Consider the following 13,748-nt stretch of genomic DNA (forward strand, 5'->3'; position numbering starts at 1 on the left):
CCTTCCATTCATTATTATATTGAAGAAACGCTAACTACTGTATCTCATAAACATAACAAAACAGCAATATTTCAAAATTCTGGAGGAACAACAGAACCATAAATAGCACTGAGACTTTGTAGGAAAAAGCAGCTTCATTAATAGATTTCTATGATGGATGAAAAGGTTTGTGAGAGATGGTATGTGCCACAATTTGATTGTGTAATATAATGTACATTCATATCTATATATCTATGCTTATCTATATATAGATATATATGAGAGAGATCTATTTATTTTAAGGAATTGGCTCTTGCAATTATGGGGGCTGGCAAGTTAGAGATTTGTAGGGCAGGCCGGCAGGCTGGAAGTTCTGGCAGGAGTTGGATGTTGCAGTTTTGAGTCCAAAGGCAGTCTCGAAGCAGAATTCCCTCCTCAGGGGACTTCAGTCTTTTCTCTTAAGGCCTTCAGCTGATCAGATGAGGTCCACCCACATTATAATGGGTAATCTGTTTTACTCAAAGTCTACTGGCTTAAATGTTAATCACATTTAAAATATACCTTCACAGCAATATCTAGACTGGTGTTTGACCAAGCAACTGGGCACTATAGCCTAGCCAAGTTGCCACACAAAATTAACCATAAAAACTAGTATATTCAAGCAAACTGGGAGGAGTATACCTATACTAAACTGGCAGGAGTAACAGAAACAGACAATCTGCAATGTAAGTTGATTAAGTGAAGGAGAGTAAGGTATTTAGGTGTGGCAGCTGTTGCTTTAAAAATTTTTTTTAATGTATTAATATCATGGTAAGGAGTTTGATTTTTTTTCTTTTATTTTTTAAGTAAGTTCTGGGGTACATGTGCAGGATGTGCAGGTTTGTTACATAGGTGAACGTGTGCCATGGTGGTTTTGCTGCACCTCAACCCATCACCTAGGTATTAAACCCTGCATGCATTAGCTCTTTTTCCTACTGCTCTCCCCTAAAAATTAATTTGGTTTATTTAAACAAGAAATAACTGTAAGTGGAAAGTTTCCCTTGATTTCATAGATATTATTAAAATTAGGTATTCCAAGAGCCCGAGACTGATGAATCAAAGCCTTCCGTAGCATTGATGAGAGATGCATCAGTGAGCAAGCTAGTGTAAAATCAACCCGAGCTTCCTGCTGGTGCCACAGCAGGGTGCTTCAGGGGGAAGCCAGTTTTCAGCACGAATGGGCTGCTGTGGAACCCTGTTTCCAGTTGTCAAGACAGACTTGGCATCTTTTTCCAACATCCTAGTAACCCAAAGGAAGGAACTGAGATAACTACTAATGGATTACTTAGAGCGTAAGTCATTAAAAACAGGACACAAAACTGAGGTATAAAAAGGAATATTTATCTTTTAAAAATACAACTTTGAACACTACTGGCATCTCATTTACAAAGTATTTTTGTGAAATACTCTCCATTGGCTTTGCTTGCTCAGTACATTCTTTTATCTTCAATTGAGACTCAAGGGAGGGTATGCTTGCATTATTATAAATACCACAACCACCACCACACACAATAAAGACCATCTCTGCCTCAGGACATTCGCCCCAAACCTCCATCCTCTCTGTTTACTTTCCACCAAGCAGAAGTTTCTGAATGGTCCACTCACATGCTACCATTGCGATTTGCCGATGGGCACTACCAAGGTGTCTCTGGCAATTCGCACTCCAGGTGGAGCTGACCTATTTGTAGAAAGCCTCACAAACCCTAGCTCATTATTTATTCATTGATTCATTACTATTAATACTTATATCAAGTCTTTGCAAACATTCAGCATGAAGTAAACATAGTATTTACAGCAGTACACGGTTTGCAATTCAACACACTGACAACAGAAGCAAAGGGACCAACAGACTGTAAGAAGGCCAGAGGGGAAAGAATATTAATATAAATCCCTTCTGCCACTGTGTGCGTGCGTGCGTGTGTTTGTGCGTGTGTGCCCACACATGAGCATATTTTAATTCACAGAAAACTGAACATGCCCTCCTTTAAAAGCAGACTATTTACAAGTGATTCTGAATAGCACGAACACATGCCAGTCATACTGGATACTTGCTTTCTGTAAACACATCTAGATGTACTTTTTACAATTCTGAAACAGATCTTTAATGTGATATGTTAGAGAAAATAACTTTGGAACATTTGTCAACTTTTGGTTCATAGTAATTTTGCAAAAAGCCACAAACCATGCTTTGTCGTTTAAAAGGTGAACCTGGTCAGGCACCTTCTAGAAGACACTGATGTGTTATTTATTTACTGGTCTACTGGGGATTGGAAAGACAATGGCAGTTACACAGAGGACTTAGTGCTGCTCTCATGCCTTTCACCAGTAACAACATTAATGTAAAGAGAAGTTTAGAAACACAAATCACATACAAATCATCAAAACATTTCAGTTAACAGTGTTTAAAAAAATACCAAGGTCTACAACAGTAGTACAGACACTGAAAACACTCCAAATACTGTTTAGCATCAGGACTTTTGCAATATTTAAAGACAACCAATTGACAGAAAGGGGAGGAAGTTACAGCACTTGTGGTTTGAGGCAATTTCTCTTTAGGGCCTGTAGTTCGAGGTGCTGTCCTAGGATCCTTATTTTAACTCAAAAGATTTTCCAGGAATGAACTGACAAATTCAAAGGAACTTCCACTTGAAAACCATTAAAAATACAAATCACTTTCTATGCTTGTCCAACACATATTTATCTTCAGGATCCCAAGTTGTTAGGCAAAGAGATTTAGGTCAGCTTCAAGCCCTCGAAGCCACAGAATTTCCATCTCTTTTCCAGGCTGGCTCCAACTCCAGTCATTTCCTGCTTGAAGGTATGCTGGAGTCTACCCATGAGACACTCCACATCGCTGGTGCAGATCTGTGGGACAGAGAGAACATCTCCATTCAAAACCAGTTCTATTTTCCTAATCTTCTTTCCCAGTGTTGCCTACTTTAGAATGCTGATGTGTCTGTGTGTGTGCTTCAGGGGCGTTTAACCTCCTCCTGCTCCTTGCGCATTTGTGTGTGTTGGCAGAGTGGCTTCCAGCCAGCAGCGTTCCTCTGCTGTGACCATCAGACAGGGTCTGCTGAGTTGCTATTGGAAAGAGCTGGGGTCAGTCATGTGGAAACGCCTGGGTTTGTAAGAAGCTGAATGATGGCTGCTCAGTGCTAGTGATGCTGCGTGCAGGTCCACTGAAGCTGCTGAGCCTTTTGGGAGGGGAGGAAGGTAGAAATGGCTGCCACCAGAGCAGAATCCCTCACAAATGCGTTAGTTCATAATGGAGAAGTAACAGGAAGGGGGAAATCTCTGTGTTCATACTTCTCTGCATTGTCTTTCTCTCCCCATCTCTCTCTCTCTCTCTCTCTCTTTCACACACACACACACACACACACACACACACACACACACACACACACCCCTCAATACGAAAACAAAAACAAATCTGTGGACTCCTTTAGGACTTGTTTTAGGTGGTCATCTTCACATTAGTAGAGTTAGTAAGTTACCCTCCTCACTATGAGCCTTGGCACCAGGGCTTGGGTAAAGAGCACCAGGGGATCCTGTTAAGACACCCAGAGTTGGTGTCACAGTGAATATCCCTGGAGCTGGAGGGAGCCCCGATTCTGTTGGTATCACCTCAGGCTCTCTTTGGGAGACCCTGGCACTACTCCGGCAGGAAGTTGCTAAGGCGGAGCTAGGCCTAGGCTAGCAGGGCAGTTATGCCTTCTTCCCAGTGCTGGCAGTAGACTGTATCCAGTCGAGTGAATGAAGCACATTCCAGGGTATCATATAGAGTTGAATCCCGATTTCAGAAAACATAGATAATGTGTATAGATATATACATTTAATATAGGTACAGCACACTTGCAGGAAAGGGTCTGAAATATGTGCCCAACTGTTAACAGTGGTTATCCTTGAGCAGTGGGATTGTGGGTGGTAACTTGCACTTTCCCTTTACTAGATTTCTATACTGCTTACATTTTTAAGATAATGTGCATGTATTATTTTTGTAAATTAAAAAATAAGCAGATGGTTTTTACTGACACATAGTTCAATTTCATACCATTGCAATGGACTACTTGGTCCTAGTATTCACATTCCATCCTCCCCTTCACTGCCAAATGGGCTATTTAATTGCAGAATAGCATCACTTCCCAGAGGGAAATGAGGGGGCAGTGCTAGCTAGAATGAAAGCAAATGCCATTGAAGAGGATGTATCACCACAGCTGGGATGTGGTTAGAACAATAAGATTCCCAAGTGGGCCACTGTCTTTGTTAAGAGAACATATGCTTAAATGACTTAACATTTTGGACAGCATCTATATTCAATGGCACTTCTCAAAAGGCCCAGATCCTATGAAATAGGCAGTACAATTTATGGGCACATTTCACTGAATGCTGCTTCTGAAAAAAAAAATGTACCCTGAGCTGATTCATTCTGAGGAGTCAAGAGTCCCCTCCTGCATCTTAGAGGCATCCTTGATTTACTAGGTAATTAGCACTTACCCCTGCTCCAGATGCCCTAGGAGTTCCCCCAAAGGATAGCATCCAGAGAAGGAAATGGACCATGAGATCATCTGTGAGCAAATATTCAGTCTGTGTTACAGAGGCTCTCAGCTCATTGCTCCATCTTTTTTTTTTTTGGCACCTGCCTCCCTTGTTTTGTAATAGATAATAGCAGGGGTGATGGTGGGAGAGGTGGATGGAATAAGACTTCCCATTTTGAAAATGAACATTGGATAATGGCTAAAAACCAGGGACAAAAGTTTGATGGGGCCGGGTACGGTGGCTCATGCCTGTAATCCCAGCACTTTGGGAGGCCGAGGCAGGCAGCTTGCTTGAGTCCAGGAGTTCAAGGCCAGCCTGGGCAACACGGCAAAACCCTGTTGCTATAAAAAATACAAAAATTAGCCAGGCATGGTGGCATGCGTCTGTAGTCCCCGCTACTCAGGAGGCTGAGGTGGGAGGATTACTTGAGCCCAGGAGGTTGAGGCTACAGTGAGCTGTGATCTCACAAATGCACTCCAGCCTGGGCAACAGAGTGAGACCCTGTCTCAAAAAAAAAAGCTTGGTGGGTAAGAAAGCTGATATGGGTTGGTTTGCAGCTTATAGGTAAATTAAGAGAGGAAAAGTCTTCTAAGATATATGTTGGAAAAAGGATGGTCAACTTATTCAAGTTTGCCTGAGACTGCCCTGGTTTTAACATCGAAAATCTCAAGTCCCAGGAAACACTTCAGTCTCCAGCAAACCAGGACACGTGGGTCATCCCACTTGCAAAGGGGAAGCTCTGCACTGAATCACAGTGAGAGAGCAGGTGAGGGAAACTTCCTGAAAGCAGTAACTAATGACCTATTTATGCTTGAGGAGAGTCAGGTCACCTGTTAACAAAAAATCCCACATCCCCTTGCATCCCCATTTTAGGCCCCCATATACCTTATTATCAAGACGGTGCAAGTAGGAACAGATGTATTCAATGCTTGCTCCAAATGGGTGAACATGAAGGAATGTGGAGATAATCCCTACAGAGACAAGAGCATGGAGGTTATACTTGAGCCTTGTATTTCTCGAGGTTCCACATGACAGTGAATAGCAAGAGCTGACTCATATGTACAACAGAAATATACTGGACACTATTCTAAGTTTACACGTATTTTACTCATTTAATCTTTATAATAATCCCATGAGGTGTGTATTGTCATCCCCAGTTCACAGCTGAGGACACAGATGCACTAAAAGTGTAAGCAACTTGTCCAAGGTCACACAGCTGGTAAGTGGCAGGGCTGGTATTTGAACGCAGACAGTCACATACTGCCTCTTACTGTGCTATATCACATGTAGAAAAGCTGGCATTTGAGGAGTCACTTTCATTACTTGTGATGGCTAAACACTGTCTGAATTCAAGGATTTTACAATGAATTTACACTGTGCTGGGCTTTTGCAGTTCCTTCACAGTCTTTAAATTAGACTTTAGCCTCTTAGGTGTTAATAATGCCTTGCTGTTGTGGTAAACGTACAAATCATGTACTTTCCTGATTAACCTTGTGCCTCTCACAAGAAAGTCTGCTGATTGTATTTGGGTATTATTTTGTGAACAGCTCTGTAAAGAAAAGTCAAACATTTCATTCACGGCTAACTCAAGTGGTCACTAGCATTCCATGCTTAGAGCCTTGAATCTCTTTGTGTAACAGAATTCTTATAGCAGTTTACAGCCTCCAGGAATGCCCCTGATTTCCACTTAGCCTAACTCTGGGGTGGCTGGCAGCTTCACATGCTGCCTTCATTGTTCTGGCCATTAGGTTAATTGTTTAATATTTCTTTCTCTGGAAACAGGTGGAAAATAAATTTTTCAAAAGTATAATATTTCTTTCTTTCAATTTTTTTTTTTGCGTTCACCTCCTTTCATAAGATCTTAAGTGCATCAAATAGACCCAGAATTGAGTTTGTTGAAAATTGTCAGGAAATAAAAGCAAAATTTGATTTGGTTTCTAAACTACAACTTGTCTGTCCCTTTAAGAGGCTGACAAAGACTAGCACAGGTTTAAATTGTAGTTTGAAGTTCAATCAAAGGGGTAAGTTGGGGAAGGGTTCCAGAAGGAACTGATGGCAGGGCTCAAAATCTGTTCCAAAGGGATGCTATTACTTAGAACATTACTTTATTCTTAAACGACTAGATAAATTGAATTTCTAAACACTGATTCTGGCTGAGAAACTTAAATTCTGAAGAAGACATTCCATGTTTGAAGAAATTCTAGATGTCTTGGCCAAGAAAGGCTGTCAAATGCCAAGAAATAACTCCAGAGGTTTAAAAACATTAAGCGATTTTGTGGGTTCACACCCAAAAAGCTGATTGAAAAAATAGATTTTCCTTTCTCTCTGCCAGCCCAAGACTACCTTCTTGAAAAAACAAAACAAGAAAGACTTATTTTAAGAATCTTTTTTTCTAGGACTATCCATTCACAGAGGCTTCCTTGTATCCCCAGCATTTCTCTGACAGGTCTCCCTGTTGCCATGCCAATTTGTTAAGAACTTGGAGTTGGAAGACGTTAATAAGTTGTAATAAGTTGTCACTTATCTTGAAGATTCAATGGCAGGTCCCCCTGTGCATCTTTATCAACATATCAAAGTGTTAAATCTGAGGATAATATCCATTACCAAAGGAGGCAGAGATATCTTAAAAATATGCAGAAGCCAGTCAGTGTGGAGGGCTTTTGAGACTAGAGTGGGGCTACTGTATAGCTCAGCTTCCTAGATGGCAGCTGGGATTATCTGCTGTGGCCTAAGACCAGTCACTCTTAAATGATTAGCCCCTCTTAAATATTTTAGAGCCTCAATCTGCCACTGTTCTCCAAATGGAATATAAAGTTAGCCAGCATTTGTGAATGGTGCTGTGAAGTGTAATATGTTTTCTACTTACTGAGGGCTTACTATGGGCCAGGCACTATGCTAAGTGATTTAGGTGAGTTATCGTACTAAATACTCACAACTGCCCTTTCGGGTCGGTAATATCATTATGCCCATTTTGCAGATGGAGGAACTGAAGCTCAGAGAAGAAATGGTGGGGTCAAGATGGGAAGCCAGGTCTGTCTGATTCTTTAACCATTTGTGCCATCTTGCCTCTCTGAATGAATTTTTACAGACAGCAATGCTAGCATGGACCTCATCAAAGCCCACTAGTGTCCAAAACACCAGTTTCCTGAGTCATCTGCCACTGTGATATAATAAAAAAATAAACATGTGGTCTTTGTCCGTGGTCCCCGGGGCACACAGCTCCTAAAACCTTTGGAATTTCTGGAGTGATAAGAGTTAAGATGAGTGGTAGCTGGGGGCCCCTTATAGCTTTAGAATTGGGGCTGGCCATCAGAAAGACTTAGGCATGATTAGAGGGAGGAGAGAGTGGCTGGAGATTGAGCTAATCACCAATAGCCAGTGATTTCATCAGTCATGCCTATATAATGAAGCCTCCATAAGAACTTTGAAATGATGGGGTTCAGAGAGGTTTCTGGTTGGCAAACACATCAAGATGCGCACACAAAAATGTATAGAAACTCCGCATACCCCTTCCCAGTACCTTGCTCTATACACCTCTTCCATTGTATCCTTTATGCTAAATCAGTAAGAGTAAGTAAGGCACTTTCCTGAGTTCTGTGAGCCATTCTAGCAAATTATCAAACCTGGGGTGGGTATTGTGGAAATCCCTGACTTTGTAGCCAAATCAGACAGAAGTAGAGGAAACTTGGATACCGTATATTTGAGACTGGCATCTATACAGAGGGCAGTCTTTCAGGACTGAGCCCTTAAACTCATGGAGTCTAATGTTAAACTCTAACTTTGGGTAGTGAGTGTGAGAACGGAATTCAACTGTAGGACACCCACTTGGTATTGAAGAGTTGGAGATGTGGTGTTGGAAAAGACACCACGTATCTGGTGTCCGGAGGTTAAAACAAACAAACAAACAAACAAACAAACAATCCCTTGTCATTTGGTGTCAGAAGTGTTGTAAAAATAGCTTAGCCAGTAACCTGGAAAAACTTGAGAGGCCTATAGTTGCTCCAGAGGCTCTCTGGAAAAGCTCTCTGCCAAATACGGTCTGCGCTAGCCCCCTGAGTGGACATGAAAGGGCTTATCTATCCTTGCACAGATATTTAAAAAAAATCTACAGTGTGTTTCTCCAGCTGACCCCTCTTAGCTTAGTGCTTGTACTGACATGCTTGACTGCTTGACATGGCAGTGGCTACAAGGAGTGTGAGGGAGGCTGGCAGCTGCTGTTAAATTTGGAAATTTGTACTTGTTCTTAACCTATCATCTTCAGAATTCTGAGTTCTTGTGCTGCCATGCTTCATAAATGCTTGGCATGTGCTTATTAATCTTAGGTAAAGCCCTCCCCTCCTCCATTGTACCCAGGCATTGTACGTGGCATGTGTGCATTAGCTTCCTTACCCACTAGCAGTGCTTCACGTTCAGATTTGATAGGACTGCTGTTCATGGTCTTCTCAAGAGGGTATTCGCTATCCTGGTTTGAGGCACACAGCCTAGAAGCACAGCTTTCCTGTGGACACAACATGCTTCTAGGTCAGTTCACTTTATTTGGCAATAGAGTTGGTTTCAATTAACTACACAACAGGTAACTTAACACAGGACCATAAAAACAATACCATTCAATTTGGATTACTGAATGGGAGAGAAAATAGCATAAATTACAAAAGCATCACAGATATTCCAAAGTTTATTTATAGGGCTCCAAAACACAGAAACATTTAAACATTTACCTTCACCAGTTTTTTTTTTTTTCTGCCTTCATCTTGACTTTATACAAGCAATCTGGGCAACTAGACCCAACATTTATGGTATACTAACAAGATGCTAGGCACTGTTAGGTAAGTATTATCTCCATTCTACAGATGAGGAAAGTGAGGCTCAGGTAAATTGGCTAAGATCACACTGCAAGGAAGTGGAGCCAGGATTTCATCCCACTGTTAAAAGGACCATTGTTTTTTTAAAAAAGTTTAAGGTCCACACTCTGTTAATGGTAAGTCCCATCTCAATGGACAATCTACGTTGGCTACACTGCCAATCCACTGATAGTGAATCAACTGTTGGTTTTTGAACTAAAAATTAGAGCTTATATTCCACTGACAGTTAATCAACTGTTGGTTTTTGAACTAAAAATTAGAGCTTTCATTTACTAGTCTTTCTCTCTCTCTCTCTCTCTGATAAGGACATTATCAGTTAGAATATTCCTGACTTTACAGCAAGAAATGACCATGACAAAAAATAGCATTAGTAATGGCCTTCTTTGTTGTGGAAAGTTCTTCTCTTTCAGAATGTAGCAGGAAGGCGGGGGGGGGGGGGGGGGGGGGGGGGGGTCCTAAGAGAAACTCAGGTGAAATCCATGACCAGCAATCAAACTGAAAAATACCTCCAGACCTTTCATGGTTCTTTCTTTCTCTCTTTGGGTACGGAGAATATCTTTTCTGTTATTATAAATGTGAAGGCAAAGCTTTCAGAAGAAGGAATAAAAGAAATCACTGCTTCTTTTACTGCTGAAAAGAAAATGCTGCTGAAATGCTCCTTGGGGGGCAGATCATGGCTGACTCAGATGCATTTTCACTTCTTCCTTTCCACAAACCCTTAGAAGGGACAGGATTCCTTCTGTTTTCTTTAAAGATGTCTTCAAAGCTTCCAGGATGCTGTCTCTGAATGAAATGAATGGTCTATGCTGCAAGACATGTTGTTGTGTGAATTTACAGGCTTCCTGGCTGTAGTCAGAGGGGAACCCTTTCTTGATGACCTACTCAATCTTTGGCCTTTAGAATCCAATCCAGGCAGTAACCATTATGCCAAGTTTGATTTAAACTACTAGCTCACTTCTAAGCCACGGGCTTCACATCTGCTTCTGACCCCCTTAAAACATTAAATGATACGGTAAGCCGTTTCTTAAGTGTGAGAGTTTAACAGATTGGGGTTGATTTAAGATGTGAAAATATTCTGGGAAGTTTTAGCCATCTTGAATAGAACTGCAGCCTTCCTTAAACCTGACTTCAATTTTATTATAGCTGGCATTTAAAAAATTAGAAGGTACATTAAAAGGATGCTTATCACCTTGAATTTTACTAGCAGATTTAAAGAGCTTAGTTCTTTCCGCACTAAGACAGACATAAGTCACATTGTTATACTGCAAAACACTGACAATAACTCACCCTGTAGCTTACTGTCAAGAAACCCAAACAAAAGCAAATAAAAAAAGAGATCCCTCCTCACCAAAACTTATTGCTTTCCTTTCAACCTGAAATTATTTTTGCAGTCTAATGTGATGGTACTTTGCTTCCTAACCTAATTGTGTCAGGTTGAAATATTTGGTCACAAATCAGCTTCCCAGAGAAGATCAGTTTATAATGAACTGTCATGAATTTCTCTAAAAGAAGCTTTGCTTAAAATAACAAGAAAAAAACATATTTTGACTCACTGTTTTTTGGATTATCAGTTGGATCTTTTCCCCTGTCCTCATCAGCCAACACTTCATGGTCTATTCAGTTTCCAAATGGGAAACACTTGCCCTTAGGCACAATATGGCAAGTTTCTTCTATGCCATTTGACCTCTTACTTCTTTAAATGAAATACTTTACAAAGCAGAAAGCTACTTACACAAAAAAATGTCCTTAGGTCAAATTGTGATGTCAATCCTGAAGAGTAATTCTAAGCATAATGTCATGAGCATAACCCCATGTCTGTCTACAGTCTTCTGGATACATAATCCATTTTATGCAGGAAGCAAAACAGAGCTATGTGGCAGCTCTGGGACACTTTAGAAGCCCCGATGGCATGAGGAAAGTCCTGATAAGTAAAGCAGCTTTGGCTCTTTTCAATTAAATGCTTGATAAATGAATTTCTCTGGGATTATGCTTGTTTCTTTAATAGTGCCCACAAAACTGGAAAGTGAGTTGGTTTTATGAAGTGGAAGAATTAAAAGCACGTTGCAAATGGCCTCTAGAAGAAAACACTTTCAATCATTTGTTTCAACTACACCAAGGTTGCCAGTTCTTAATGACACTCTAGGGGAAGGCACTGCGCTGGTAAACACACTCAGGGCCTGTATGCATTGCATCTTCCTGAGCTGAGAACAGAAGATAAAGAGAATATGCTCTTGAGGAACTGTATCACTGTTGATTTCTGACCCTCGGTCCAAGCTCCTAATCTTCTCTTCCTTTAGAGAATTAAAACAAGGAAGTTTTGGTGAATGGGCTTCCCTTTTCAGAGGATAACGTCAGCTGAGTATTGATGCATCAAGGAAATTGGAGAGGTTGACTTTACACACCTTGAATAGAATGGGCACCTGATTCATGGTTGTGATACATGATTCTATCCAGATATTAGACTCTCTGGTCCTCATTGGTGGTTCTTATTGCTGAGAGCTCTCAATTGATAAAGTCCCATCTTGGCTTCTAGCTTTAGAATACTGTGTCTCATTTTTTTTCCCCAAGGTTTCTCTCTTCTTGGTATTGGCTATTCCTCTCATCTGCAGCTGCTCATTATTACACTAAATTGACTAGCTGCAAAGAAATGCCAATGTGCTAGCTGCACTTGTGTTTCTTCCTTTAATGAAATGCTCAATTAAAGGTACTTTGTGTCACATGAGTTTTCTATGTTGCTATTTGCTTGACAAGATGAAGCAGGGAAGAGGTGTGCACTCTGGTCGTCTCCAAGACAGAAGACTGAGGAGTTTTAGGGATGAACCGACTTCTTATTCATTGAAAGGTGTACACTCCAGAACCCTTAGAAATGCCAAGGACTCACACCTAAAAGCAAAGCCCTTAGTATAAGAATTACCCCCGAGAGGGGCTTTTAATTCCCAATCGGCCAAAAATGTTTGGCCCCATTGATTTCTAGGGCATAACTTCCAGGGCATTTTCACTGTCACTGAAAAGTAGGTAAAGGGGCAAGGAAAAAGGTTCACTTAGGGTGCATGTACCTTTTCTTTAAGATTTTCCAACATTTTTTCCACCTGTAACTTGTCATCTTTGAGTTTTTCAAGTTCAGCTTCTTTCTTTTTGTATTCCTCTTGGACTTTGAGTAGATGCTACAAGAAAAGACCAAAGACAATCAATTTATGAATTACGGAGCCACACTTCATTTAAAATCTCTGGCTGAAATCAGATATCAGGTGGGCCTGCCTCACTTTCCTCCAGCACACACGACCGTTTTTCCATAAAGAGATTGGGCAAATCAAGATATTTTCACTTTACGTTATTTTGTCTGCCTCTTACGAAATTCCTTTGAACTTGTTAATATTTTAGAAAGGTCCTGAGAAACTAATTGATCCAGTCACTTAACTTCTTCCCTATTCTGGCCGGGGGTCAGAGTAGGGTGCAGTTAATACTGTGTGGGCAATGTTTTGATTGCTGCATATAAGTAAATGTAATGTTGTAAAGCATTCTTGCAAATAGCCATTTGCCAAGCCAAGTTCAATTTCTGTGAGGATAGTAGTAAATAATCCAAATTTTACATATGTTAGTTTCCATATAAGTAGGCAGGAAGCTATATTTAGCATTATTAATAATTTCAACAAATAATATTTATTGAGTGCCTAATATGTACTAAGCATTGTGCTAAGGGTGTTACATGCACGGTCTCATTTAAACCTCACAATGACCCTATGTTACTATTATCCCTAAGGCTAGGAGAGGTTAAGTGGCTTCCCTAACGCCATTCAGCTAGTCAGTGGCAGAGCTGGGATTTAAAACCAGGTTGGGTCAACCCCAGAGTTCATGTCCTTACATGCCTTATTATACTATACATCTTTTGAGATAAGATGTGAGAAATTTTATCATTGTTTACAAGGCATTTTTTTCAATACAAAATAATCAAAATGAGTGAAATTATTTTTTAAGACGTAGAGACCTAATTCTCACTGAGGTCTTTGAAGTGATGAAATGAAATAAAATTTCATGATTTTCGAATTGCATTTAAGTAGCAGAACTATCCTTATGTGAAATGGTTTGAAAATCAAAGAGGGGAAAAACAGCAACAACAAAAATGTTTCCAAAGTCTTGCTTTTCAGAGGCTTGCAAAAGACCACTGGAAGGGTTAAAAAGCATGATACAATGTACATTGTCAAAGTTCTTTGAAGTGTAGGTGAGGAGGTGCATTTTTTCATAGAAAGATCTCTGATATAATTTACATGTTCTAATTAAACTCCATGGTGACAGTAAAAGGTGAGCATTACTTCACACATTTTGTTAACAGAA

At 40.4% G+C, this 13,748-nt stretch overlaps 1 protein-coding gene across 8 annotated transcripts in view; it reads right to left on the minus strand.

The window, feature by feature from the left end:
* Positions 1-1,338: 1,338 nt before the first annotated feature.
* The window catches only part of ENOX2 (ecto-NOX disulfide-thiol exchanger 2), a 277,973-nt gene continuing 265,563 nt past the window's right edge, over positions 1,339-13,748 (minus strand). For all 8 annotated transcript variants that reach the window (XM_008972365.5, XM_034949451.3, XM_063601711.1 and 5 more), the window contains 4 exons: positions 12,473-12,580; positions 8,944-9,052; positions 5,440-5,525; positions 1,339-2,883 (listed from right to left, as the gene is read on the minus strand). In XM_008972365.5, the coding sequence (XP_008970613.1) occupies positions 2,752-2,883; positions 5,440-5,525; positions 8,944-9,052; positions 12,473-12,580 (435 nt within the window). In that variant the 3' untranslated portion in view covers positions 1,339-2,751. The remainder of the gene's footprint in view (positions 2,884-5,439; positions 5,526-8,943; positions 9,053-12,472; positions 12,581-13,748) is intronic.

This window comes from Pan paniscus, chromosome X (assembly GCF_029289425.2).
Source record: "Pan paniscus chromosome X, NHGRI_mPanPan1-v2.0_pri, whole genome shotgun sequence".
NCBI classification, from domain to species: Eukaryota; Metazoa; Chordata; class Mammalia; order Primates; family Hominidae; genus Pan; species Pan paniscus.